This window comes from Pteropus medius, unplaced genomic scaffold (genome assembly GCF_902729225.1).
Source record: "Pteropus medius unplaced genomic scaffold, Ma_sr-lr_union100, whole genome shotgun sequence".
NCBI classification, from domain to species: Eukaryota; Metazoa; Chordata; class Mammalia; order Chiroptera; family Pteropodidae; genus Pteropus; species Pteropus medius.
Genome location: NW_024346980.1, coordinates 388,248 through 413,894, shown reverse-complemented (window position 1 = coordinate 413,894; position 25,647 = coordinate 388,248). Strand labels below are relative to the sequence as shown.

General features: G+C 58.2%; 4 protein-coding genes across 12 annotated transcripts in view; all 4 read left to right on the top strand.

The window, feature by feature from the left end:
- ANKRD65 (ankyrin repeat domain 65) overlaps positions 1–2,457 on the top strand; it is a 3,634-nt gene extending 1,177 nt beyond the window's left edge. For both annotated transcript variants that reach the window (XM_039876846.1, XM_039876845.1), the window contains 2 exons: positions 16–550; positions 1,108–2,457. In XM_039876846.1, coding sequence (XP_039732780.1) covers positions 16–550; positions 1,108–1,542 — 970 coding nt within the window. In that variant the 3' untranslated portion in view covers positions 1,543–2,457. The remainder of the gene's footprint in view (positions 1–15; positions 551–1,107) is intronic.
- A 1,270-nt stretch (positions 2,458–3,727) lies between these two features.
- MRPL20 (mitochondrial ribosomal protein L20) lies at positions 3,728–7,327 on the top strand. The gene is made up of 4 exons (XM_039876843.1): positions 3,728–3,887; positions 3,992–4,102; positions 5,596–5,673; positions 6,971–7,327. Exons 1-4 carry the CDS (start codon positions 3,801–3,803, stop codon positions 7,142–7,144), a joined length of 450 nt encoding a protein of 149 aa, XP_039732777.1. The 5' UTR covers positions 3,728–3,800; the 3' UTR covers positions 7,145–7,327.
- A 2,315-nt stretch (positions 7,328–9,642) lies between these two features.
- CCNL2 (cyclin L2) lies at positions 9,643–18,496 on the top strand. Of its 4 annotated transcripts, none has more exons than XM_039876839.1 (11): positions 9,643–10,597; positions 10,914–10,988; positions 11,229–11,338; positions 12,212–12,332; positions 13,244–13,308; positions 15,710–15,809; positions 15,973–16,077; positions 16,164–16,305; positions 16,973–17,081; positions 17,163–17,255; positions 17,345–18,496. In XM_039876839.1, exons 1-11 carry the CDS (start codon positions 10,289–10,291, stop codon positions 17,697–17,699), a joined length of 1,584 nt encoding a protein of 527 aa, XP_039732773.1. In that variant the 5' UTR covers positions 9,643–10,288; the 3' UTR covers positions 17,700–18,496. The 4 variants fall into 4 exon arrangements, with proteins under 4 accessions (XP_039732773.1, XP_039732772.1, XP_039732775.1 ...); XM_039876838.1 differs by having other exon boundaries at positions 16,970–17,081; XM_039876840.1 differs by lacking the exons at positions 9,643–10,597; positions 10,914–10,988; positions 11,229–11,338 and adding an exon at positions 13,868–13,881 and having other exon boundaries at positions 12,269–12,332; positions 16,970–17,081.
- Positions 18,497–20,061: 1,565 nt separating this feature from the next.
- On the top strand, positions 20,062–25,391 carry AURKAIP1 (aurora kinase A interacting protein 1). Of its 5 annotated transcripts, none has more exons than XM_039876836.1 (4): positions 20,062–20,181; positions 20,654–20,743; positions 21,051–21,496; positions 21,581–25,368. In XM_039876836.1, the coding sequence occupies exons 2-4, from the start codon at positions 20,692–20,694 to the stop codon at positions 21,680–21,682; spliced, it is 600 nt and encodes a 199-aa protein (XP_039732770.1). In that variant the 5' UTR covers positions 20,062–20,181; positions 20,654–20,691; the 3' UTR covers positions 21,683–25,368. The 5 variants fall into 5 exon arrangements, with proteins under 5 accessions (XP_039732770.1, XP_039732767.1, XP_039732766.1 ...); XM_039876833.1 differs by having other exon boundaries at positions 20,066–20,338; positions 21,555–25,391; XM_039876832.1 differs by having other exon boundaries at positions 20,091–20,338.
- Positions 25,392–25,647: the final 256 nt, after the last annotated feature.

Sequence of the window (25,647 nt, the reverse complement as noted above, 5' to 3'; positions counted from 1 at the left end):
TCACCCGCCCGGCAGGGACCGCGCCGGGAGGACCCCGCTCCACCTGGCGGTGCTGCGCGGCCACGTGCCCCTGGTGCGGCTCCTGCTGCAGCGCGGGGCCTCGGCGGGAGCCGCCGACGGCGCGGGGCGCACGCCGCTGCACGAGGCCGCCTGGCACGGGCATTCGCAGGTGGCGGAGCTGCTGCTGCGGCGCGGGGCCCCGGCGACGGCGCGCTCCAGGGCCGGCCTCACGCCGCTGCACTGGGCGGCCGCACTGGGCCGCACGCTGCTGGCCGGGCGCCTGATAGGCGCGGCGGGCCCGGGCCCCGCGACCGAGGACGCGCGCGGCTGGACGGCGGCGCACTGGGCGGCAGCGGGCGGCCGGCTGCCAGTGCTCGAGCTGCTGGCGGCGGGCGGCGGCGGGGGCCTGGACGGCGCCCTGCTCGTGGCGGCCGCGGCCGGGCGCGCGGCGGCGCTGCGGCTCCTGCTGGCGTGCGGTGCGCGGGTGGACGCCCGGGACGGCATGGGGACCACCGCGCTCGGCATCGCCGCGGGTTTGGGCCGCCGGCAGGTACGTGCTGGCCAGGCCCGCGAAGGGACGGGGAGGGAGGAGGGGAGCCAGCCCTCGCCCCGGGGTCTGCACCGCCTTGGGTCAGAGGAGGAGGGGGCTGCGCACTCCCGTCAAGGCTGGAGGGCGGGGAGGAGGGCGGAGAGGGGCCGGCCACCAGGGCCCTAAGCGCAGCCCCGACTGTAACTTCTCATGGAAGCCTGTGGAGGGCTGGAAGCAGCTGGTCTTCGCTCTGCAGGCAGCAACAAGTATTTATTAGCATCAGGCGTGGGCTTGAGTCCAGGCAGCCCCCAGACAGTGGGGAGGAGTAGCCAGTGGCTGCACGTCTTGGACTTGATCTAAGGACGATTAGGATGACAAGTGCAAGTGTCTAATCAGAGCCCCTCCAGGGTGCCACAGGTGCTGGCTCATTGACAAATGGGGAAGCAGTATTTAGAAAGAGGCTGTTGGGTAACCCAGGCCAGAGAAGGTCTGGGTCAGGTAAATGGCACAGCTGCCCCAGCCCCTCACCTGCCAGGGCCAGGGCTGGCCCCTGCCTTTGTCCTCCCTTCGTCCTCCAGGACATGGAGGTGCTGCTTGACCACGGGGCAGACCCAAGCCTCAAGGACAGGCACAGCCGCTCTGCACTCCACAGGGCTGCTGCTGGTGGACACCTGCCTGCTGTCCAGCTCCTGGCAGCCTGGGGAGCTGAGGTGGATGCTCGAGACTCACTGGGCCTGACACCCCTGCACCACGCTGCTAGGGGAGGCCATGTGGAAGTTGCCAGCCACCTCCTGGACAGGGGTGCGCAGGTCAACGCTGCAGGCTGGCTCCACAAGACACCACTGCACCTCGCCACGGAGCAGGGCCATGGCCCCACCACAGAGCTTTTGCTAAGCCGAGGGGCCAGCCTCACACTGAGAACGCAGTGGGGCGAGGTGGCCCAGGACCTGGTGTCTGAAGGGGGCCTGCCCCAGGGACTGCCCGCCCTTTGCAGAGAGCAGAAGGATTCTTAGGGGCACGCAGTCCAAGGGGCCCTGAGCTTGCACAGCCGGAGCAGGATAGACGGCTCCTGGCTCCCACAGCCTTGGGAGTGTGCCAGTCTCCTCTTTTCTGGACTGAGGCCACCTGCCTGGGTGGACATTTTTGTTGGAGAAGGGGGCAGTGGCTCAAACCCGAGCAATGGCCACCCCACTGACTCCCAGGGGAGGTGTGTCACCCTTGCAGCTCCAGCCTTCTCCACACTCTTTGGCCGGAAGACTAAATTGAGGCCACAGATCTGACCAAAACCTGATGGTCTCCTCTTTGTTTGTGCTCCGTGGGGGTGTCACCCTCAGCTGCTCTCTGTGCGTGGCGGTGTTCTTACTGTGTTTTCCTAGATTGAGTACTTGTCTGTTCGCATCCATTAATTACAAGGCCAAACAGCTACAGTTGTTCACGACTCCCCTGGATCCAGAGCCCGCACTCTGAGCTTTCTCTCTCACACATCCCGCCCAGCTGACGTTCGCCCTAAACCACCAGGCCGGGTACCAGTACTAGACATGTAGATACAGCCCCCTTCACCGAGGCCCGCTGAGATGATCGAACAAGCCGGTTCTGAGCAGTTCCCCTGCCCTACCGGGCCTTTCCCACTAGAACCCAACACAGGCTCTGTCTTGAGCCTTCTCGTGTTTGCTCCTGTCTCGTCACGGACACTGGTCCCCTCCAAGGCCCTGCGGGGCCTTGTGTGTCCCGTCCTCTTGGCAAATGTAAGTAATAAAAATCTTTCAATGGCATCAGTCTCTCCCTGTCATCACTCAGCCATCTCATAAAGGAAAACTGCTGCGCAGCTGAAACAGGGACAGTGGTCTGACTGCCCATCTCTGTATCCTGGTGCAACACTGTTGCCATTATTCAATCTACAAGGATAGTTTTTCTGCAAAAAAAAAGTTTACGGGATAGATTTCCACTTTCAAAAGAGAATTGTCATGGCAAATTCTGCCCTGGGCCATGGAAGGGCGTGGGCTTTACTCCCAGGGCAACGGGAAGCCTTTAGGGAGTGTATGTGCGTGTGACACAGTCTGCTGGGCTCATGGAGCCTGCCAAGTGAAGAGTGTACTGGACCTGGGAAAGGAAGGCACGGGGAGCCCAGTGAGATGGTGGCCATAGCGGTGGAGGTAGAAGCAGAGGGAATTGGGAGGATGCTGTGGCTGGAGCCCTCTGGACTTGCTGATGGGTTGGAAGTGGGGGGCTGGAAAAGGGAGAGAAAACGGTGACTCCCAGGGAGCCTTGGGCCGGAGATGGCATGCGGTAGACCTTTTATCAAGATGGGGAGAGCAGATGCACAAGGGATGAGAGTAGGGAAAATTGGAATATGGACTGTAGCCTAGACAACAGTATTGTTTTAATGTTAAATTTCCTGATTTCAAGCATTGTACTGTGGTTTGTAAACGTCCTCGTTCTTAGTAAATACACCGTGCGGTGTTCAGATTATCTCCAATTTTCTTTCAAATGGTCCAGAAAAACTTCACTAATGTGGTTATTAACATTTTAGAGTGATTTAAAAAGTGGAGCAAAACATAAACAGTCGATGCATTTGGGTAAAGCTATCAAGGAGTTCCTTGAACTAGTCTTGCAACTTTTCTGTAACTTAAAATGATATCCAAATCAAAAGTTACAAAGACATTGCACATTTCCTTTCTGCCTTCCCTCCTCATTATTTTTTTTTATTGCTGTAAATCCGCGTAATATAAAATTTACCAGTTTAAGCACTCTAAAGGCTACAATTCCACGGCATTTAAGGCTTTCACATTACGCGACCATGACCCCTATCCAGTTGCAGAACATTTCATCACGCAGAAAGGAAACCCGAGCCCACTGCCAGCCACTCCCTACCTCCCGCCCCCGTGGATTTGGGGAGTGTGGATCCGCCTGTTCTAGGAATTTCACTAGACGGACTCGCACGGCCCTCGTGCCCGGCTCTCTCCCGCTGCAGCCCAGATGCTCCCGGCCATGGCCTCCGTCGGCGCTTCGGCCCCGCAGCGGCTGAGCGCAGCGCCCCCGTCTGACCGACGGGCTGGTGTCCGTCCACTCACCCGCTGGGCCCCGCCCGGCCACGCCCACGCCCGGCCACGCCCACAGCCCAGGAGGCCTCGCGCGCCCGGGAGACCGTCGCGCACGAGCATGCGCACTGAAGCGGGACGCTGCCTGGAGGCCCCCGGTTAGCCGCTGACCCGGAAGCGCCGTGCCGACGCGGCGCGTGCGTCGCCGAGCGGAGACGCCGGCCCGGAGCGCCATGGTCTTCCTCACGGCGCCGCTCTGGCTGCGGAGCCGCCTCACCGACCGCTACTGGCGGGTCCAGGAGGTGCTGAAGCACGCGCGGGTGAGTCGGCCGCGCGCGCCCCGCGCCCCGCGCCCCCTGCGCGCTGCGGCCCCGGGAGCCTGCGGGCCCCGCCGACAACCCTCTTTTCCCGTCTCTTGACCCAGCACTTCCGGGGAAGGAAGAACCGGTGCTACCGGCTGGCCGTTAGGGCTGTGACGAGAGCGTTTGTGAAATGCACGAAAGCCCGGAGACTGAAGAAGAGGAACATGAGGACGGTAAGCGTGGCCCCGGGGGCCCCGGCGAGCCCACCCCTCGTCCCGGGACCGCCGGCGTGGACGCGGGCAGTGGCTTCCCCGTCCTCCACGCGCGCGCTCGGGGGCCTCAGCACCGCCCTCGGCGCCTCGGGTTCTCTTCCTCACGCCCTCCCCCCAGCGGGAGCGGGGGGTCCGGGACCGCGCGTGCTCGCCGCCGCCGCCCACCTCCCCGCCCGCCTCCCCGCTCCGCGCAGCCACCACCCTCGCGTCTGCCGCGCACACCGCCTCTCTCTCCGCGCGAGACCCCGTGGGAGAGGCGACCCAGCCGGCGTGGTCACTCTGTCCTGTTCTCCGTCCCCTGCCCCCTCGCTCACCCGCTCCCGCACATGCTCTTTGCGCTTGCGGGGTCGTGCGCAGTGCGGCAGGCCGGCCCCCCCCCGCCCTGGGCCTCCCGCACCCTCGTGAAGGTAGCGCACGTTTGACCGCGTTAGTTTATTGCTCGTCCCCCCCCCCCACGGGACTGTAAGTTTCATGGGGCACCTTTCTGTCCCGTCCAAAACCGGAGCCCAGGGTGCAGATCAGCAACACCGTGAGGACAGCTGGATGAACACGGTGGGGGGGCGTCGTTCTGACCCTTTAAGGTCAGACAGGTGGGCCTCGGGACGGTCGGTTAGGTCCCAGCGCTGTTCTTCCTGCCTCGCGTTTTCTCAGTGGGACGGAGGTGGTGCTGTCTCCTAGGGCCGTGCAGGGATCTGGTCAGTCCGAATGCACGCGAACAGTTGTGTCTGGTGGCACACGCATGTTTGCTGCCGCAGCCAGCAGAGGTTCTCAGCGTGGAGTCCCGGTGCATCAGCAGCCTCACTGGGAACTTACTAGAAATGCACGTTCTCAGGCCCCCCTGCACCTACTGAGCAGAGACACTGGAGGTGGGGCCCAGCAATCTGTTTCAACGAAGTGAACTTGAGTACTGTCTTCACACTGAGTAAGGAATGGCTTAGACAGTCCCCCTTGGACACCCGCCCCCCCACCCCCACATCTTTTCCGGTTTACCCACTAGCCCTGGTTTCCTTGCAGTGTTCAGATCGCCCTGTGCCTGGAACAGACCCTGCTGCTCCTCGCCAGCCAGGTCCTCTGAGCCCCGTGCCCTGCTCTTCCCTTAAGACGGTTCACCCCCCTGAAACTTCCGCCTTGAGTTTTAAACTGTCACACAGCGGTGCTCACCTCGGCAGCTCTCGTCATCCACCACATGGATCCTGAGCTGTTTGCTCCAGTGTCTTCTCATCTTCATATTCTCGGCACCTTAAAAGTGTCACTTCTAATGTAGACAGGAGCTGGCACTTAAGAGCTCAGCCCTGGCTCGCTGCTGTGCTGCTGTGAGCCTGTGCTCCTGAGTAGAAAACACTTCTGTTTACTTTTACAGAAAACGTTTTAATTTAGTCAGAACCGCTGCTGGAGGTGTGGACATAACGTGTGTGGTTCTTCGGCATCTGTTTTCTTGTGTTTTCTTGTCGCAGCTCTGGATTAATCGGATTTCAGCCGCCTCCCAGGAGCACGGCTTGAAGTACCCAGCTTTCATCGTCGGCCTAATCAAGGTAAGGGTGCGGATGGGGTCCTGCTGAGAAGCCGTCCCGGCTGGCAGCATCCTGACGCGGCTCTCATGCTCTGGGTGGAGTTCTGGCAGGTTCACAGACTCGCCCTTGCCGTGATGGTGGCAGAATTGAAAATGGACGTGGGGTAACAAAACAGGCCCGGCGTTTCCCTGTCTAAAGAAGCAGGGAGAGAAACTTGGCTTTAGCTTTAGCTTTAGCTTTGAAGTCTTCACACTGAATGAGATCTGATGAGGCATAGATAAAGTCAGAACTCCTACAGTCAAAAAGGAAGGGGGCCAAATATATGGTGACAGAAGGAAATTTAACTTGGGTGGTGTAGACACAGTGCAACGTACAGGTGACATTATCGAATTGTACACTTGAAACAATTTTATTAACTGATGTTACGCCGTAAGTTTCATAAAATTAAGAAGAATGTCTTGGAGGGAACAGATTAAGCATGTGTCACAAAGTCTCGGTGACTTTCATCTGGTGACGATGCCATTTCCTCTGCTTGTGTGTGCATTTACGTGTTTTCTTCACAAGTTAAGGGGAGTGGCTGCTGGGCCTCTGCCTGGTACCAGGCCCTCTTCAGTACTTTACAGAGGTCCTCAGGGTAAGTGTAGAGGTGACATCCTCAATTTACCGATGGTGAGCTAAGGCTCATAAAGGAGAGGGGCTTCACCCAGGTGGCAGGAGAGGCGCTGCCCCTTCTGCACAGCTGCGTTTCATTCGTGGCGACCACCCGCCTTTCCTTTGTGCCTCAGACCCGCAGAGTTCCTCGGCTCTGAAGTCACTTGCAGTTTCCCTCGGCGGATGACTTGTCATCTCTTTCTTGTGAGGACTGGGAACACCCAGTGTGCTCCCTGTTTCCTCTGCTTGTGCCTCACGTGCCTGTTCTGTCGTTTCATTTTTTGTAAATGGGAAATGCGATGTTGTCTTCTGACCTGACTTAAAGGGTCACCCCAGGCCAGCAGTCCCTAGTTCTGTCTGGGTGGTGACCATTGACCCTAAACAGGGTACTTGGCTTCCAGACATCAGGACTGGATGCCAGCCTCCTCTCCCACGTCACCTCCTGCAGGGACGCACTCCCTTCTTTGTCCACACCCGTCCTCCAGACTCCTGCTCGATGAGACTCACCACTCCCACCCCCACCCCCCACCCCCCACCGCTCGTCTCACCTCCCTGGGCAGCTCTGGGTCCCGTGAGGGCGGAGACTGCCCAGCAGGAGCGCTGCAGTGCGGCTGCCTCCGTGGCGTGCTGAGCGTGCTGGGCTCACATGGGCTCATCTTCTTCGCAGTGCCAGGTGGAGCTTAACAGGAAAGTGCTCGCAGATCTAGCCATCTACGAACCAAAGACTTTTAAATCTTTGGCTGCTTTGGCCAAAAGGAGGCGACAAGAAGGATTTGCTGCTGCCTTGGGGGACGGGAAGGAACCTGAAGGCATATTTTCCAGAGTGGCTCAGTACCGCTGAGGGGACCCCGACACCACCTGCCCTTTGTCGCTGAGTGTCTTAGGACGATCTAGCTGTAGAAGGACTGACAATCACGGCCAGTTTTCATTTGCAGTCATGTTAACATTTCAGTGACAGTGTGAGGGGAAAGGTCCTGCCTTCCCTCGTTGGGACAGACTGGAAATAAAGGTTGTGCGAATAAAGTGTGTGGCGGTCAGTTCTCTGGCACCAAGCGAATTCCTTGGGTGCACTCTGCCTCGTGTGCCTGGTGCTTGTCGCCATCTGGCAGAAGAGGCGGCCAGGGCGAGGGACAGGTGAGCTTGTGCGTCCTCGTGGAACCTCAGCTCCTCCCCTGCGAGAGGGCTGTTTGCACCAGAACTCGGCACTCAGGCTCCTTTCTGGGCCGTGAGGGTGGCCCGTCCAGCACCCAGCCCCCCAGCCCCAGTCTGGCCCCACCTGTGCCTGACTTTGCCCTTCCCAGCAGGGACTCCGTGACTCAGCTCTTCTGGCAGTCTGAGTGCCAGCCTCAGTTTCCCCGCTGCTTCCCTCCCTCCCCAGCCCAGGACGGGCAGCAGGCAAGGTGGCTCTTCTGGGCCATGTTACCTTAGCCCCGTGGGGCTGGTTCCAACCTTGGCCTCACTCATTTGCATCTTGAGCCCCTCTTGGCCTCGCTCTGGTCTCTGCCTCTAGGCCCCCTGGCATTGGGTGTGCAGTTGGCCCCACCATGCCCCAACAGCTCTCACCAAAGCTGTCTGTCTCCTGGAAGCAAACCCAATGGACATTGTCAGCTCTGGACCCTTCCCTCAGAGACCACGCATTCCCTTCCCACCGCTCCCCAGGGCCCTGCCCTCCACTCTCTCATACCATCGGCCAGGAGAGCTCTTCAGTGCCACAGTAGCACTACTCTGCTTGCTGACGACTCCTGCGTCTAGCTGGCAGTGCCCACCTTGCCCCCACCCCATGCTCCCATGCTGGGTCCTGTGGCAACACCATCCTGCATCCTTTGCCAGCAGTCCCTTGGGGATCGTACTGGGTTCGTTCCGCCGACTCAGCACCCACTTCCAACCGTACACAGCCAATCAAATCCTGGCCATCTGCCTGGTGAGCTCTCAAAATGTTCACTTTTCACCATCGTCACTGCCATCCAGCATCTCTTCTGGTTCCAGTTGCTGCACTGGCTTCCTAAGACTCCTAGCTCTTGTCATTGTGTCTGATGACAGCCATTAAGTAGACCAGAAACATTTGAAGGCCCTGGGGATGAGCCTTGTTCAGCTTTTTTGTTGCACCTGGCTGTATGCACAAGGCACTCAATGCACATCGCTCATCAGTAAGTAGCCACTGAATGGGCAACAGGGTGGAGGATACAATGAGCCCTTCGTTGCATGTGTGGAGCTGCCTTTTCTTGATCAGTAAAGGATGATGGGGATATGGCAAAGAAGCGTGGGCTGGCCCCAGCACCCACTCCCTCTCCAACCCACTCCCTCTCCAACTGTCCCCAGTTCCGGGCCTGGCCCTGACTGGCTAGAGCCATCAGTTTTTACCTATCTCTGGCCACTTGCTGTGTAGGGGATGGACAAAGAGCCAGGTAGGGCAGTGAGAAACAAGCTGTTTCCTGCGGTTTCCATGCAAGAGGAAATCCCGCCTTTCCCACCATTCTCACATGGCCACTAGCCCTGCTGAAAGTTTGGGTTAAGTGTAACAACAGGTAACTAATACTGCGTCTGCTCCTCTACTACAGGTGTGTTAGCACTGCTGTCAGGTGACTTAAAAACCATCAGAAGTTGGCAGTCACTAAACTGGAGAGCGCTGGTATAGCCGATGAGGCATGGAGAGTCAGTGGAGTCAGGAGGGGTTCCCGGTGCTTGCAGGATAAAGTCCAAGCTCTTTACCACTGGTGCCCAGGGTTTCCCAGCCTCCCTCCCCTACCCCTCATTGCCTGGAGGAACTCGTGCCTTTCCTTGTGCTGCCATGGGTTTTGTAGAAACATCGAGTTCAACGTTTCAGCTGCTCTCTCCTGTGGGCTCAATTCTGAAGGCAAGGATTTTGGTAATCTGGTGTTAATATTTGTACCCAAACCTAGACTCGCTAAAGACTGGAAAGTAATGACGACAGCTGCCAGTATTAATTCAGACAAAAAGAAAAAGAGCCCTCTAAACGGATCCCGAATAAAGCCCATAACTTCAGAACGCAGAGCAGAAGCTGTGATCCAGGAGAAAACGTCAGCCCCCGAGCCGGGGGGAAAGCGGGCTTAGGTGGCTCTGTGGGCGCCCCGCCCGTTTGCTCCCCAACCCTGGAGCTGCGGGAGTCTTCTCTGGATCCTGGGCGACCCCAAATGCGCCGAACGTAAACAAAAAGCCGGCCAGGTATTCCCTTGGCAATAAGGATTTATTGGGGATGGGGGGAGACTGCATCCGGAACGTTGCAGCCCCAGCCAATCCGGCGAAGGTTCTGCCCGGAGGAAAATGGAGGAGACACCTCATCGAGGGGAAGAGGAAGTCAAGGGGCGGGGGCTCCCCCCACCACACGAGTGTGAGGGCGCCTTCCGCACGTCCATCCCATTCCGATCTGGGTTAAGGTCTGTCATCAATTTTGACACTCTCGACCACCTCCCAGGGGGCCTCGGAGGCCTCACCCTTCCACTCAAGCCCTGGACCCCTAGGCTCCCATTAGGTTCGTGGGACGCAATTCGGCGGAAGAACAGCCACCAACCACTGCGCCCTGGGGGCGGATCGTCGCGCCCAGCCTGCTGCCCGCGAACCCCCTTGGGATCAGCGAGACATCGTACCCCCCACCCCCGCCCCAAGGAGCCTTGGCACTGCGATGTGGGCGTCGCGAGCTCGCGGCTCTTTGTGAGGAAAGTGCAGACGCAGCGGAAGGCCTGGGGCAGCACCTGGCAGCTAGTGCTTCCGGGTTAAGGTCCAGACCGCGGCGTCGCCGGGGCGCCGCGGGTTCCCCTGGGTGACAAGCCTTCCTCCGCCCACGCCGGGTTCCGGCGTAAGCCACGACGCTGACGGGCAGGCCTCACAGCCAATCGTGGCAAGGCGGCGCCGGGCCGCCCGCAGGTCGAACCAATGGCTCGCGGTTGGGCGGGGCGGTCGCGGCCGTAGAGCGTCGCGAGAAGCCGCCCTGTCGGGAAGGAGCCCGAAGAGGAGTCGGCGGCACAAAATGGCGGCGGCGGCAGCGGCTGCGACGGCAGTCACGGCCGCGGCCGGGGCTCCGGGACCGGGGGCCCCAGCGGCAGTGGCTGGCACCCCGGGCTCGGGGAACGCAGCCCCTGGGTCGCAAGGGGTGCTGATCGGGGACCGGCTGTACTCCGGAGTGCTCATCACCTTGGAGAACTGTCTCTTGCCTGACGACAAGCTCCGCTTCACGCCGTCCATGTCGAGCGGCCTCGACACCGACACGGAGACCGACCTCCGCGTGGTGGGCTGCGAGCTCATCCAGGCGGCCGGCATCCTGCTCCGCCTGCCGCAGGTGAGCGCAGCCGCGAGCCTTGGCCGAGGTAACCGCCGCGCCAGCGCCGGGGAGGCAGCCGAGCCCTTTGTTGGCGGCAGGGCCCGCCCGGCGCCCACCCCCGACCTTGACCCCGCCCGGGACCCGGCCCAGCGCTTCACCGCTGCCGGCCCGCCGCAGGTGGTAGGGGAGGCGAGGCAGCGGGCACCAAGAGTCTCTGTGGACGTGTAAAACGTCTTAGTTTTTGGTTCAGTGTCCAGAGTTCCACGAAACCCAATGACTTAACTGTGAAACCCTCGAGTTGTGCGTTTAAAGCTGCTGGAACTCTCTTTTCTAGGTGGCCATGGCTACGGGGCAGGTGTTGTTCCAGCGGTTCTTTTACACCAAGTCCTTCGTGAAGCATTCCATGGAGGTAAGGGACTCCTGTGTTTCACTTACAGAAACACGTGGAGAGCAAACCCGCGTTTGTCGTTTTGCGGGCTTGCTCAGAGCGCTGCATCGGGGGGTGGGAAAGCCCCGTGTACTCTCAGCGATGTCTCCCAGGTGGCCTTTTCTCTGGGTGTACCTCCTCTTTGCTCCTAATGCTCCTTCTAAAGCTTTTGGACGCCGTCACGCTTGGAACAGACATCCACGGGTAATGCTTCCGTTTCAGCATGTGTCAATGGCCTGCGTTCACCTGGCCTCCAAAATAGAAGAGGCTCCAAGACGCATACGGGACGTCATGAACGTGTTTCATCGCCTTCGACACCTGAGAGAGAAAAGGTGAGTTTTTATCAGATCAGTTTTAAATGTTTGCCTATTCTCATGGTTAATTAAGTTGCACTAATGTCTCTGAAGCAAAATTCAGGGTGTGAGCGTTTTAAACTTGTGCCTAGAAGAGGGCCCAGTGCCCAGGGGGTGCTAGCAGACGTGCGATGGCGGGACCACAGTAAGGACTAGGCACTGTGGCGACAGTTTTGCTGGCATCGGTTTCTTGGTTTTCCCAAGTTGGTCTCTGTGTGCTCTAGAGCTGGTTCTCATCCTTGGCGCTGTTGACATTTTGGGCTGCTTGAGTCTTTGTTGTGAGGACTGTCCTGCTCATTGTTTGGTGTTTCGCAGCATCCTTGGCTGCTGTACACTAGACGTAAACGGTTTCTCCCTCAGTTTTGATAGCCAAAAACATCTCCAAGCACGACCATGTGGCCACAGGATGGCAGAATCGCTCCCTCTTTGGTAACCACTGCCTTGACCTTTCTGGAGATTTTATGTTTCTAAAGCTAATGGAATTCCTTTGGAAAACAGCATTGGCTGTTTAAATGATGTACTTCCAATGGATTCTCGTTCGTCCTCAGCAGACACACTTGTACTTTTAGCCAAAGTGCATTTAGTACTTGTGAGACCTTGAGACCCTCAGCGTGGTCAGGCAGGCGGTGCTTACGGCACACCAGACAGCTGCTTCTTTATGAGGAAGAGGGGGGAAGGTTAGTGAGGGGGGCAAGCAGGTTAGCGTGGCGGCTTGAGGGAGACTTCGTGGTTTTGTTAGTTAAAGGAGATGACGTGAACTTCCATGTGTGTTTCGTGGTGTTGTAGATTCTCACCGTGTGGAAGTGATCGAGGCATGTGAGTTTGCCTTATGTGATCCTGATGTCTTTGTAGGAAACCTGTACCTCTGCTATTGGATCAAGAGTACGTGAACTTAAAGAACCAAATTATAAAGGCGGAAAGACGAGTTCTCAAAGAGCTGGGTTTCTGCGTCCACGTGAAGCACCCTCACAAGGTGGGTATGAGGTCCAGCTGCCTGTGAGCACGCCTGAGTCCCTGCTCCATTCCCACCCAGAGCGAAAACTCGGAAGAGGATTAACTGTGTCCCTGACTTGGTTTTCTAGTTTATGTTTGTGATCGAGAGTATCCTTTGCTCGTTAACCTTCTCGTGTTATCTGTTCGTTTTAATAGTATGTTTTTAAGAGTTTTGGAAATGGCACGTCATAAGTTTGAGCTTTCGGAAACAGTGAACTTGCGAAAATGGAATCTGTCAGTTTATATTTTTCTTTTTCAATAGCTAATTTTCTAAACTTGCTTCCTTTAAAGCCTGATTTCCTTTTAAGAGGGAACTGGAAGAATTCTGAACCCTCTTGTTTAGAAACGAGCTAACGCAGTTTTGCCGCAAGTACTAGTCGAGGAGCGTGGCCGCCGCGCAGTGCCCGGGCTCCTCCTGTGCCACACTTAACCGCGAAGCGCGTTCGCATCTTTGCCTTCCTCCCCTTCCACTGTGGGTTTTCTGTGTCTCTTCTCTGACTTGACTTTCCAGCGGTAATTCAGAATCTCGGTGCGTTACTCACCGTAGATGTGAGCGCTCGTCTTCGTTTGTCGAAAGCGTTTGCAAACCATGTTTTGTGTCAGCCGGCGCCTGGGCCACAGAGATGTTTAGGGCAGGCCAAGCGCACTGAGGAGAATGTGTGGAAGAGGAGAGTGAACGTTGGCCGCTGCGGGAGCAGCTCGGTCCTCAGGCTGCCCGGCCGCAGCGGCAGGGAGCAGGCCCATCAGCAGATGCTCGCCTCCAGCCGGGCCGCGCCAGGAGCCGCCCTGGGGTCTAGCGTGAGGCGCTAATTTGCTGCGTGGACGCCCTCGAGACCTGAATGCCGGCTCCTCGACGTTCTTGCTAATAACTGCCTGATCCGTATCTTCCAGATAATCGTTATGTACCTTCAGGTGTTGGAGTGTGAGCGTAACCAACACCTGGTCCAGACTTCATGGTGAGTTGACCTTCCTTGTTTTATGAGACCAGCAAGGGCAATGCAGGACTGTGTTGATTGAGGCGCTGGGGCAGTGGGTAGTCGGTCCCATGACGTGGTTGTGGGCTGGAGTTGTCCGAGTGCCCAGTGTCCCTGCGTGTAAATACCACCCAGCCTCCCCCATGTCAGGTCCTGGTGTGACGGTAAGCTGGCCCACACCCTCCCCGACCCTCGAGTCAGTGGGTTCCCTGTGGGCACTGTTGACCTGGCACGCCGGGGTGTTTCCCGCAGGTGCCCGCGTGGACACAGCAGCCTTACACCTGCTGTGAGACCGCTTCTAAGTGTGTATCAGAGCAAGGCCCGGGGGAGAAGGGGGTTAGGAAGCTTGTCAGCAGCTCTGGGGACCACAGTCAGTGCTAGGAACGAAGCCTGAAGTAACAGTTCAGTGCTGGGAGCTCTGTGAATTTCTCCCCCGGAGCTAAGTCTGTAGGGGTCAGGTTCTTGCTGCCTGAATTGTCTGGTGCTGTGTCTAATAGAGAACCTGTTTTGACTTTTCTTTTCTGTACTCTTTCAATCAAAGGGTAGCCTCTGAGGGTAAGTGACTAAGACTTCTCCTCTACTGTCCAAGCGCTTTGGTGCAGGGACAGCGGCGTCCTCAGCCAACCCCGTGCAGGCTCTCCACCGAAGGCGGGCTCTAGATGGTGGTATGCGCACGATAGTATAGTGCGGCCGGCCGACTGCTGCTGTGTCTGACGGCTGTGCTGCTTGTTAATCCTGTCTGCTTGGTAATTGTATTCATTAGAGTCGATAACTGTCTTGACTTGAATTTTGTCCTTTTAAAACTGCTGTACCTGTGCAATAAAGATGCAGTACCTTTAAAAAAAAAAAAAATCAATGGAAAGCTGTGACAATTGGCTGATGGGCATTCAGGCTTCAATATGGGATTATATCATTATTTCCAAAAGTTCTCAAGTTGCTCTTTTCAGCAGCTAAAAAGCATTGACGCATTTTCATAAAAGGTATGCATCTTTAAACTATTCCATGAACACTTTTATATTGTAACGTTTCAAATATAGCAGTAAGTTTAAATAGATGTTTTGAAGACTTTGTACTGTTTTTAGAACTTAAAAGTTAATCGATTAATATTGTCACTATTTGAGTACTACAAATGTTTTATCAGAACCAAAAAAGCCACTGTCGGTTACGTTCGCAAATGTCTGAACTGTTCACTTGCAGTGCGCTGGTTCAGGCGGCCTTGGTGCCTGGAGCAAGTGCTCCCAGAGCCTTGGGCCCCCGGTCAGCACGTATAGAGTCTGTTGGGAAATCTCTGAGTGGGTGTATGTGACCTTCTCCAGGGCTTAGGGTGAAGATGGTGGGGGGGGAGGGGTCAGTCAGGTCGCAGCATGACTTGGCTCACCCGTGGTGGCACCCTGACTCCAGGGCTTGCCGTAACGGGTATGTTGGGAGCAGTAAACATACGACCCATTCAGCAGTTTCCTTGTGGAAATAATCTTTTGTGTTTGCAATCTTGATAAAATTAATATGATGAAGTCTGATTTGGGTCCTTGAAATGCTAGAGAAATGTACATATTAAGCAAAATGTTCAATGTAGCCCCTTTTAAAGTCCTTTAACTTTTTAAAAAAATGCAAATGTCTTGTTTTCTATATTTTCTAAAGTATGATAAAGTTTTCCAATGTACTGATCGTGGTGAAACTTGCAGTGTTCTGTTGCTTTTGTCTGATTTTATGAATGTTCATTTTAAGACTCCTTGTTCAAATGGGACAATTTGGAAACGGTTCTTTGATAAGCCCGAGAAGAGGACCTCCCTTTGGGCCTTGAGCCTCCTCTGCATGGTGTCCCCATGCACCCAAGGGCATTTCCCCCTCTCCAAGCGGACCCCCTCGTGGAGAAGAAGGGCCAGGCGGTGACCGCGGGCCTGTTAGACGAGCAGGAGCACAAGAGGACGACTCGTCTTGGGAAGGCCGTGGCCGGCCGTGCGCTCAGCCATCATTTGAGTTTGCATGTTTCTCTGCACTATGGAGTCCGAGCATTTAGATTTCTTTAATCAAATGCTTTTTAACCCCTACAGTAGACGTTTTCTTTCTGAGGCATTGTGCTTTGCATGAGAGCAGCCCAGAAGTTGAGAGGGAAAAGTAAAGTTAAAGTCGGTTCTCTTTCATAGCAGCACGTCTTATCTGACATTCAGCCAGCTTAAAATTTTTTTCAGTAATTCCCCTGTCTTCCTGTCCTGTATTCAGGAAAAGCAGTTAGGACGTTTTCCCCTGAACTGAGAGTGACAGACAGGACTGTGTGGCTCTGAGGCCTAGCAGTAGACTCCTTAGAGTAGTGACTCGGCTAGATGACGCAGCCACTACCTGGCCTGCCTGGGGCGTTGCAATTCTTTCTGCGTTTGGTTTTCAGGAATTACATGAACGACAGCCTTCGCACAGACGTTTTTGTGAGGTTCCAGCCCGAGAGCATCGCCTGCGCCTGCATTTATCTCGCCGCCCGCACGCTGGAGGTCAGTGCCGTGCCGCCGCGGGGCGTCCGCTTGGCCTCTCGCCGGCCTCCAGGCAGCTGTAATGTGGTGGTGTTCAGATCACCTTCTTTGGCGCCAATAAGCCTCGTTTTTATTGCCCTGGGAGCAAGGACAGGAATAATCGTGATGGCCTTTGTGTTTACAGATCCCGTTGCCTAACCGTCCGCATTGGTTTCTTTTGTTTGGAGCAACTGAAGAAGAAATTCAAGAAATCTGCTTAAAAATCTTGCAGCTTTATACAAGGAAAAAGGTTCTTTCGTGTTTTTTCGTGTAATGTGGATGTTTGTGTTTGACTAGAAGCATCTGGTCTGAGCAGATGGGTTCCGGCCTTTACAGGTTGATCTGACACACCTGGAAGGTGAAGTGGAAAAGAGAAAGCACGCCATTGAAGAGGCAAAGGCACAAGCCAGGGGCCTGCTGCCCGGCGGCCCCCAGGTCCTGGACAGCACTGCGGGGTTCTCGCCTGCCCCCAAGCCAGGTGAGTGTCCGGCGCGTCGGTCAGCCCCTTGCCCGGTGGGGTAGCCCTGTTCGCCTCAGGGCCGCTCCTGGCTCACGTCTGCACCTAGTCTGAGCAGTCGGCAGGCCCCGAGTCCACTGCAGACACTTGGAAATCTCTGAAATGGGCCAGGCCTCCTAAAGCAGGGATCCCCAACACCTGGGCTGTGGACCGGTACCTGTCAATGGCCTGTTAGGAACTGGGCCGCACAGCAGGTGAGCAGTGGGTGGGCAAAGCTTTATCTGTACCTGCAGCTGCTCCCCGGCGCCAGCATCACCGCCTCAGCCCCGCCGCAGGTCATCAGGCATCAGATGCTCATAGGAGCACCAGGGACTGCTGTCCTAAAGGGTTTTGTCTTCATTGTTCTCTACCCAGTTAGCTTGTCTCTTGAGAAAAGCTGTATAAAGCTAGGGTGGTAGATTGTGTTGTCAGGTCCTAGAGTTAAGCACGAGATCCCTCCCCCAGCCCCCGAGGGAAGGTGAGCCAGGCAGGTGGCCGCCCACGTCTTCGAGGTGTGCCTTTAGCTTTAGAGTCCACGGCTGGGAGCAGGAAGGCAAATAGTCCGTAGGAGTGCGTCATCTTGCTCTGCTGACCCTGTCACAAGTTTACCGGCGGTCAGGTTTGAACTTCCAGTATCTGATTCTAGCAGAATCCCCCAAAGAAGCTAAAGGGAGCAAGGCTTCCCCGCTGTCTGTGAAGAACGCCAGGAGGAAAGTGGAGGGTGCGAAGAAAGCCAAGGGTGACAGCCCAGTGAACGGGTGAGTGCCCGGGTGCCCCAGCGGGCCGTGCGGCGGGCCAGGGTGACGTCGGGTGCGTTACCACTCCCTCCCTGTTCGCAGCTTGCCAAAGGGCCGAGGGAGCCGGAGCCGGAGCGGGAGCCGTGAGCAGAGCTACTCGAGGTCCCCGTCGAGGTCTGCTTCTCCTAAGAGGAGGTGGGTGCTGCCGGAGGCTCACCAGGACGGGTGGGCATTTCCCTGGGGCGGGCAGGTGGTCACATGCTCAGCGGTGCTGTGCTTCACAGGAAGAGCGACAGTGGCTCGACATCCGGTGGGTCCAAGTCTCAGAGCCGCTCACGGAGCCGGAGTGACTCGCCGCCAAGACAGGCGCCCCGTGGTGCTCCCTACAAGGGCTCCAAGGTGAGGAGCTATCGGAAGTCCAAGGACTGCAAGTGCCCAGCGCAGAAGCCACACAGGCCTCGCGGCCGCAGCTCATCCCACTCCCGGAGCCGCTCCCGGGAACGGGCAGACAATTCTGGAAAATACAAGAAGAAAAGTCACTACTACAGAGATCAGCGACGGGAGCGTTCGCGGTCTTACGAGCGCACGGGCCATCGCTACGAGCGGGACCACCCTGGACACAGCAGACATCGGAGGTGAGGTGCGGCCCAGAGGGCGGTCCGTCCACCCTCGGCTGCACCCCTCGGTGTGACTGCCCTGCAGTGCAGCTCTTTGTGAATGGCTGTTGACTCTGGACCTCGTGATGAATTTGGAGGTGGAAGCAAGGGGCCCTGTAGGCCGGCCTGGGCGCAGTGCGCACCCGTCCGGCACAGGGTCCCCCCAGCCGCACCCCGCGGCAGCTCGATGCAGAAGCAGGCATGCACATCCTGGAGGTGTGGATTGGTGCTAATGACAGGCTGTCTTCACTCCCATATCAAAAACCAATTACGTTGAACCAAGAACAGGACTCTAAACCAAGAACAGGACTCTAGAACCTTTGCCTATATTAGGTTGTACTTATGTACATATTTTGCAGTGTTTCACAATGAGAAAATGGCCTTAATAGCCCCTTATTCTCTATCCACGTTGTAAATAAACATGTGTTAATACAAGTTTAAAGCTGCATATGAAAACTCAGAACTTGAATTCTGTCAGCTTAAAACTTGTGTAGAGAATTCTGATTTTTAAAATGTGAAGGTATTTAGATCTGTGTTGAAAGTCGTATATTTTTATCTGTGCGATGCTGAGTGCAGGCCACCAGCTCCTAAATAGAGGTTTCCTATATATGCATTTTATGTGGTTAAACACAATTCTCTCTACTCAGGATATTTGGAACATTAAAGAATTCGTAGTTTGTCATTCTGCTTGCTTGTCACTGTGCACAACCCGCAGTGCGCGTTCTAGTGGCATGTCTGCGCTGCCGTCTCTGATCTCATTAAAGTTGGCTTTTGTACTGAGCTGCTGCGCGCCCGCTCTTGCGTCCAGAGTTGCGTGGCCCCGAGCTGCGGCCCTGTGGGCAAAGGGAAGGTTTGAAGAGAGCACGGCTTGCACGTGAGACACTGGTTTGGAACCCACGGCACGTGTATCAAGCTGGTGGTGTCCCCCTCAGGGTGGGTAGCACGTGAGTGTGCAGGCAGGTGGGCGCAGATGAGCAGGGTGGGCCTTGGGGCCGTTTCTCAGCCCTGTGTGGGCTCTGAGAATCCAGGGCTGCTGGGGACTGTCACACACCTAGCGTCAACTCACGCCAGACCAGCACCTCTGTGCGGGTGGGAGGCAACTGGATATGGCTTTCCTGGTACCAGTGGGCCTGGACAAAGGTGTCTGGAACTCAGTACAGCCAAGAGAATGAGAGAGTGACAGGGTATGCAGCTAGGGTCCAGGGGACTGGCTCTTAGATCAAATCATGAAAACCGGAAGCCGTGCAGCGGGAGTGAGGTGGGCTCGAAGGCACGTTCACAGATCTTCCTATTTGGGAACCCAGAGCAGCCTCTCTGGAGGTGAGAGTACAGCATCATCTCGTGACCTCGCTGCAGAACAAGACCGGGAGCTGGTGGCCTTGCCCTCCCACTACAATGTCCAACGTGCACTGCTTAGCTAGCTTGGGGCGAAGTGGGGGTGGGGGTAGTGCGGAGGTGTGACCAGGCCCATCCACTGCTGACGCCAGCAGACTGTCCTGCAAGGCAAGCCTCTGGGCAGAGTCGCCAACAGGACTCCACCTGAGTCCCCCCGTCCCTTTCCTACCAGGTGCCCCTGCAGGTCCATTCTAGGGATTCTATCTGTCCCAGCCGGCCCCAGCGAGGACAACGGGGCCTTTGCAGACTAGAGATGAGTGGTGCTTTGTAGCAAAACGGGCTCAGCCAAACCTAATCCTCCACGGGGCCTGCATTTTTCGACAAAAATTGAAGTTCCTGATTTTTCCCTTCCACAGGTACGTTTGGGAGTTTGCTTTTAAAAAGGAAAGGAAATCCACCTATGTGAAAAACATGTTAGCCCGCATTAGACGCAGGCCTCCACTTATCCGGCCTGGCGGAGGGAAGGAAGGCTGCCAAGCTGGGGAATGGGGCGGAACCCGGCTCGGCACTCCTGGTGTCCGCGCTGCGGGAACGGGAGCCCGGGCCGCCATCGCCTGAGTCACCTTCACTCTCAGGGGTAGGGGTCGGGGTCGGGGTCGGGGTCGGGGTCGGGGAGGCCGGGCCCCGCAGGGTCAGCTGCTCTGGACCCTCCGCCTCCAGCCCCAGCGGGCGCGAGCAGTGCTGGCCGCTTCCGTCGCTCCGCGAACTCCACTTCCGTCGCCTGGAAAACATCCCTTCCGCAGTCCAGAGACTCCACTTCCGCCTGCCTTGGAGGACCCGCCCCTGCCCGGTCGGGTTGCGGCGTGGGCGGGGCCGCACAGGCGCAGAGGGCATCCCTGGGATTGTGGGAAATGTGGTTTTCTCGCCTCGGTAAGGGCAGGGCGGAGCTGGCGCGCTCCTCTGGCCGGAAACCGCCGCTTTCTGGGCTCGGCGCGGCCTGCACCGACTCGGAGTCGGGCGTCGTGAGGGCGCCAGGGGGCGCCGGGCGTAGGAACCGCCGAGAGGCCGCACGCCGGGCTGGGGGCCCGTTTTGGAACGGACCGGAAGTGCCTGAACGCCGCAGCGGAGTAGTCCGTTTGAGTCCCCTTTGTCGGGTCTGCAGAGGGTGGGTGGGCGCCCGCGGCGTGCAGGCTCCACGGACAGCTGAGCGAGCTGCCGGACGGGGACCGCCCCTCCGGGGCCTGGGACCCACCGTGGTCGCGCTGCGCGGGTCACGACCTTCTGCGCGTTAGTATGTCGACGCCGCCCCACATGGTGGTTGCCTCGGGGTGAAGCTGAGGCTCTGGGAGGGTCGGGGACCTGCCCAGAGTCGTGCAGCTGGGGAGTGGCGGCGGCGGGGTTTGTGCTCGAGTCGGGTCGTTTCAGGGAGTGAGTGGTGTTTGAGGTAACATACTCACAGTGGGAGAGGATGGTGAGGTGACGGCATGCGGGGGTCGGAGCAGGACCGCAGTTCCCAGTCCTTCCTGCCCGCCCGCCCGCCCGGGGCTGCTGCCCGCGCCGCGGGGCGCTCCCGCGTGGCCTCAACGCACGCTTGTGTTCTAGCTTCCCTGTGCTCCTGGGGCCACCGTCACCCACAGACCATGTTCCTGGTGCGACTGACTTCTCAGCTGCTCAGGGTTGTTCCCCGGGCAGGTAAGGTCCCGTGGGGACAGATGGGCGGGATGCACACCCATCCCTGGGTTAGTAGAGTGGGGCTAAGCTGCTTTACCTTAGCAGCTGGAGGCGGGGGCCTGGCCACACAGACTCCCCCGTCATCATCCAAGCATCTCAAGGGGGAAGTCTGGGCCTGAGAACAGGGAAAGAGGTTTAGGCCAGGAATAAGGTGCAAGTCATTCCTGTCTGCGATGGAGGTTCTGCTCCTCAGTTGTGTCAGGCCCAGATAGCCATGCTGAAGTCAAGTGTAGCCCGTGGGCATTAATTGCTCTCTTGTTTCCTGCAGGCTTAAGTCGGCCCTGGCCTGTCTCAGGACTACTGGGCAGCCATGCTTGCAGGCCCCGCTATAGCACGCAGACAACAGGCCCAGATGGGGTTGCCATCCTCCCTGGCAAGGGGCTTCAGCTGGAGCTTGAGGAGATGCTGGTCCCCAGGAAGATGTCCATCAGCCCCCTGGAGAGCTGGCTGACTGCCCGCCACCTCCTGCCCAGACTGGATGCTGGGGTCCCAGGGACCGTGGCTCCAGCCCAGTTCTACGAGTGTCCGCCTAGCCAGGCGGGGAAAGAGACTGAGCAGCGGGGCGAGGGGGTGCAGGATGCACCCCGGATGCAGTGCAAAAATGTACTGAAGATCCGCCGGCGGAAGATGAACCATCACAAGTACCGCAAGCTGGTCAAGAGGACCCGGTTCCTCCGGCGGAAGGTCCGGGAAGGGCGCCTGAAAAGGAAGCAGGTGTGTGTGGGCCCTGGGGCCAGGGTGGCTGAGAATGCATGGCCGTGCCACAAACCAGTCTGTGGCCCCCCTCTGTCCTCCTAGATCAAGTTCGAGAGAGACCTGAGGCGCATCTGGTTGAAGGCGGGCCTGAAGGAGGCCCCTACGGGCTGGCAGACCCCCAAGATCTACCTGAAGGCCAAATGAGCAGAGTGCCCCCGCCCTGTGCTGCTGAGCCACTGTAATAAATGGCCCTGCCAGCCTGGACCCTCTGCTTGGTGTGAGCCACCTTAGTATCGAGGCCACTGCCAGCCTCTGGTGAGAGAGAAGGCACAGAGGCCCCAGAGTGGCAGATTGGCAGTCCCTTCCCCAGCTGGCTCCCTGTTAGTGAATGTATGCTGTGGGTATAGCCGTGAGCAGAGGCCCAGCCCTGCCCTCAGGGCACTTACATTCGGGGGGCGGGTAAAGAGGGCAGCCTCATAACGAGCATGCAGATGGCAGAAGTGCCATGGGACAACATAAGAGGGTCAGGGAGTTTCCAGGCTGAGGTGGGGGGTATGAGTAGGTCACGAGGTCTGAGTGGGGGGTCAGTGAGGGCCTCACTGGGGACACAGGGTGAGGGGCAGGAAAGGACCGCGTTCCCCCAAAGATGGTGGTCAGTGTCCTGCAGGCTCTAAGGACCTGGGTCCTGAGTGACTCTGACCTATCTTATTCATCTGGGCCTGGGGACCCCTGGCCTGCCGTGGGCCCCTTGGCCTCTGCCGCTTCCTGGAGACTAAGTAGGGGTGGCCTGGAAGGTGTGCTCCAGCAGGTCAGAGTTGGAGCTGCCGGAGGAAGGGGTGCCGTTTAAGGAGTGGGAGCCAGCAGCCCCCAGCTGTTCCAGGGTCCCTCTAGGTGAAGAGGAAGGCGTCATGTCTCTCAGTGGGTGTGGAGGGGCCGGGCTTGGGGGACGGGGTGGGGCCTTGACCCAGTGAGGCTCTGTGACAGCTCTTGCCTGGTTGCCGGGCTTAGAGGACCCTGTGTCCTTCCTGAGCAGCTGGTGGAGGCACTCGTGTTACTGGTGCCCCCTCACCCCCACCCCAGTGAGGGCCACGCCACTTCCCACAGGGTCGCAGAAGTGTGTGTGAGGCGTGTGTTTGAGTTCCCTGGAGCAAGGCAGTTCTTGGGGTGGGGTGAGGCGGGGCGGGCTTGAGCGCGGGTTTCCCAGCAGGTTCTCTGGAATGGAGTAAAACACATGTTTTGAGAACTCCTGTTGCTTCAGGGAGCCATGAGGGCCCCTGCCCTGCGTTTGCCAGCCAGGGACATGGGCTCACGGGGCGCCTGTATGCGGTAGACTTTGAGGAGGATGAAGGAGACCTGATGCCATTGAGGGTGCAGGCCTGCTGCCACTGGCGGCCCCTAGGGGGCAGTGGTTAGGCCTCTGGCCGCCCTGGGGTCTGGGCTGAGGACCAGGACAGCGGAAAGCGGGAGCCCCCTGCCAGCCTGGTCGCCTGAGTGAGCCCAGGGCGCCCCTAGGAGGCCTCAGCCTGGGGTCACAGACATCCTCCCGGGTCTTGGTTTCCCCAGCTGTGGTGGGCCAGGTCCTAGGGCTGGGGCCTCAGTGACGGAGCCTCCTTGGTGGAGCAGGCTGTGCCCTCTTGGTGCCAAGTCTGCCCTCAGTGCAGCGGGGCCTCCCCACAGGGGCCGTGCCTGCTGGCTGCGCCCTTGGCCGGTGCCCATGGCTGCCGAGCAGCTGTACTCAGCGTTCCCTTCCAGCCCCATCGCTGCCCTGTGGCTCACCCCACCCTTCGCCGCTGGCAGGAGGAGAAAGGGGGGGCTAGGTTGTCAGCTGACATGGGGGCCGAGCCGCGAGTTCCAGGGGTGCAGCTGGCCAGCCTGCGGGGAGCCGCAGACCCAGACACCTGCAGGCTGGCAGCTGGTAGAGTGCCACAAGGCCTACCTGCTCCAGGCCAGTTGGTTCCGATCTGGGCACCTGGCCACATTTGGAGACTGAACGGCTGACAGCAGTGGGCGGGGCCGGGGATGCTGCTAAATGGCCTGCTGTGCGTACGGCAGCCCTGCCCCCCGTCTCCCCCACCCCACCCCGAGCCCAGAGGAATCCACCCCAAACATCTGGTACCCGGGCCAGACGCTGTCCAGGTGGCAGTGGCCCCGCCAGGTCAGCGCCCGAGCCAGCCCAGCCCCTCCTTCCCTACATGGCGTGGACCTGGCAGCCTTTCTCCCTGCTCCTGCCCGCTGCCCTGTGTGCAGAGCTCATCCAGCCTGTGGCTTGGATGCCTTTGGGCCCCAACCACGACCTCAGGAGGCAATTCGAGGCAATTCGCGGGTTTTATTTTTATCTCTGCAGCCCCTCCCAGGGCGGGAGAACCTGCCCTTCGCCTCCTCCCTGTGGAGCCTCCACCTTGACCCCCAGGCTGGGGGATGGGCAGTCCTTTCTCCTCGTCTCCCCTGTTCTTGCCCTGGTCACCCCCCAGCAAGAGTGCAGAGGTGGGGGGGACAGCACGGGGCCTGTGATCTGTTCGCCCTAGCCCCCTAGCAGTGCCTAGGGCTTGGGTTCTGGCCGGGGCCAGAGCTGGTGGGCATGGTCTGGGGCACCTGTTTCTTGGGCCCAGTGCGGGGGCATTTCAGTGAGCTCAGCCTCACGCCCCACACCTGGTCTGCTCCATGCCTGGGACACCGACACTGGCCTGGGTGTTCTTGCCCACAAGAGGGGCCGCGGCAGGAGACTGCTGCGGCTGGACTTGGTCCTGGTGAGCGCTGGCTGGGCCTCACCCGCCTCAGGTGCCCAGGGCAGACAGCATGCACCTGCGAGACCGCCCTGCCAGCAGCTGAGCCCCTTCCCACTGGGTTCCGGCTGGCGAGGGAGACTGTCGCCGTGGAGCGGAGACTGTCGCCGTGGAGCAGAGGCTGGAGAAAGAAACCCATTCCCTTGGCCCAGCCCTGGGCCTCCCAGCTTGCCCGGAAGGACGCTGGGACCTGGGCGCACAGGCCAGAGGGAACGTTCCTCCAGGGCTTCTAGTTACGTTCAGATTTCAGAAAAACAAGTAATTTTTCAGTACAAATATTTTCCCTGCAGTATTTAATCTGGCAGCGCTAACGCCAGGTCCGTGGCAGGAAGCGTACAGAGCGAAGAGAGGGGTCTGGCCGCTGTCCGCGAGGCAGAAGCCAACTTGAGAGGCTTTCGCTGGCCGAAGGTGGTACAGCGTGAGCGTCAAAAGGGTAGTGACCACACGGAGTTGAAACAGCACACTGAGACTCTAGATGCTGAGGGTCTGGTGGGATCTGATGCAGGACAGGGCAGATTTCCCCGGACCAGGAGGAGACCAGGCGCCACGCGCAGAGGAGAGTCCTCGGTGGAGAGCGGGGCAAGAACTCAGCACACGGAGTCGGCGTCAAGGACAGTTTGTTAGGAAAGGGGCGGCACTGCCGGGGCGGGAGCGGGGGCGGCCAGAGTGTCAGAGGAGCTCAGTTCGCATCTCACCCTTTAGTTCCCATTTCCTTTGACTGGACGGACGGTGAGGGAGGCGAAGGGAAGAGACTGTAGCCGGCAGCTTCCGCCCTTGATCCCAGGTCCCCCATGGTTTTAGTCAGAGAGAGTGAACGACTTTATTCTGTGTGAGGCGCCACGTAAAGACTGTTGGGGCCTGTTTCCCCTGCACAGGTGTGCGGAACGGGCTGTCAGCGACCCCCGCAGGAATCTCCCTTTGTTCCCAGTCGCCCGGGCCGGGCTGCAGGGGGACAGGCCGCAGTCTCTGACTGTGGCTCGATTAACATGTTAATTCTCTTGCCTCCTCCCTACATTACTTTCGTGGGTCAAGTAAGTTATTTTCCAAAAACATCACTGTAAATACATGTTAAACTATGTTAGATTAAAAAGCTATGTTTTTTATAAAGGACTCGCTCTTGTAAACTCAAATAGTGCTCTGAATTATTTGCATTGCATCGTGCCACCAACCTCTCTTATGGTGTATGGCCTGTAAAGATGTCACCTCCCCCTTCCCTGTACCCATCCTCATGGCAGTGTGGCTTTGCTGCCCCTCTATAGAAAGCTGGGGTCTGTCTCCCCTTCCCTAGATCAGCTGGGACCTGCCGGGACCAAGAAGGCGATGTGGTGGAATGCTGCCAGGTTCAGGCCTTAGGGGCTGGCAGCTCCCCCTGTGGGAGGAGAGAAC

Coding starts and splice junctions, on each gene's coding strand:
- MRPL20 (XM_039876843.1), top strand. CDS start 3,801: ATGGTCTTCCTCACGGCGCCGCTCTGGCTGCGGAGCCGCCTCACCGAC. Junction 3,888..3,991: donor AGGTGCTGAAGCACGCGCGG/GTGAGTCGGCCG, acceptor CTCTTGACCCAG/CACTTCCGGGGAAGGAAGAA. Junction 5,674..6,970: donor TCATCGTCGGCCTAATCAAG/GTAAGGGTGCGG, acceptor TCTTCTTCGCAG/TGCCAGGTGGAGCTTAACAG.
- CCNL2 (XM_039876838.1), top strand. CDS start 10,289: ATGGCGGCGGCGGCAGCGGCTGCGACGGCAGTCACGGCCGCGGCCGGG. Junction 12,333..13,243: donor ACGTGAAGCACCCTCACAAG/GTGGGTATGAGG, acceptor CGTATCTTCCAG/ATAATCGTTATGTACCTTCA. Junction 16,078..16,163: donor AGCTTTATACAAGGAAAAAG/GTTCTTTCGTGT, acceptor CGGCCTTTACAG/GTTGATCTGACACACCTGGA.
- AURKAIP1 (XM_039876836.1), top strand. CDS start 20,692: ATGTTCCTGGTGCGACTGACTTCTCAGCTGCTCAGGGTTGTTCCCCGG. Junction 20,744..21,050: donor CAGGGTTGTTCCCCGGGCAG/GTAAGGTCCCGT, acceptor TGTTTCCTGCAG/GCTTAAGTCGGCCCTGGCCT. Junction 21,497..21,580: donor GGCGCCTGAAAAGGAAGCAG/GTGTGTGTGGGC, acceptor CTGTCCTCCTAG/ATCAAGTTCGAGAGAGACCT.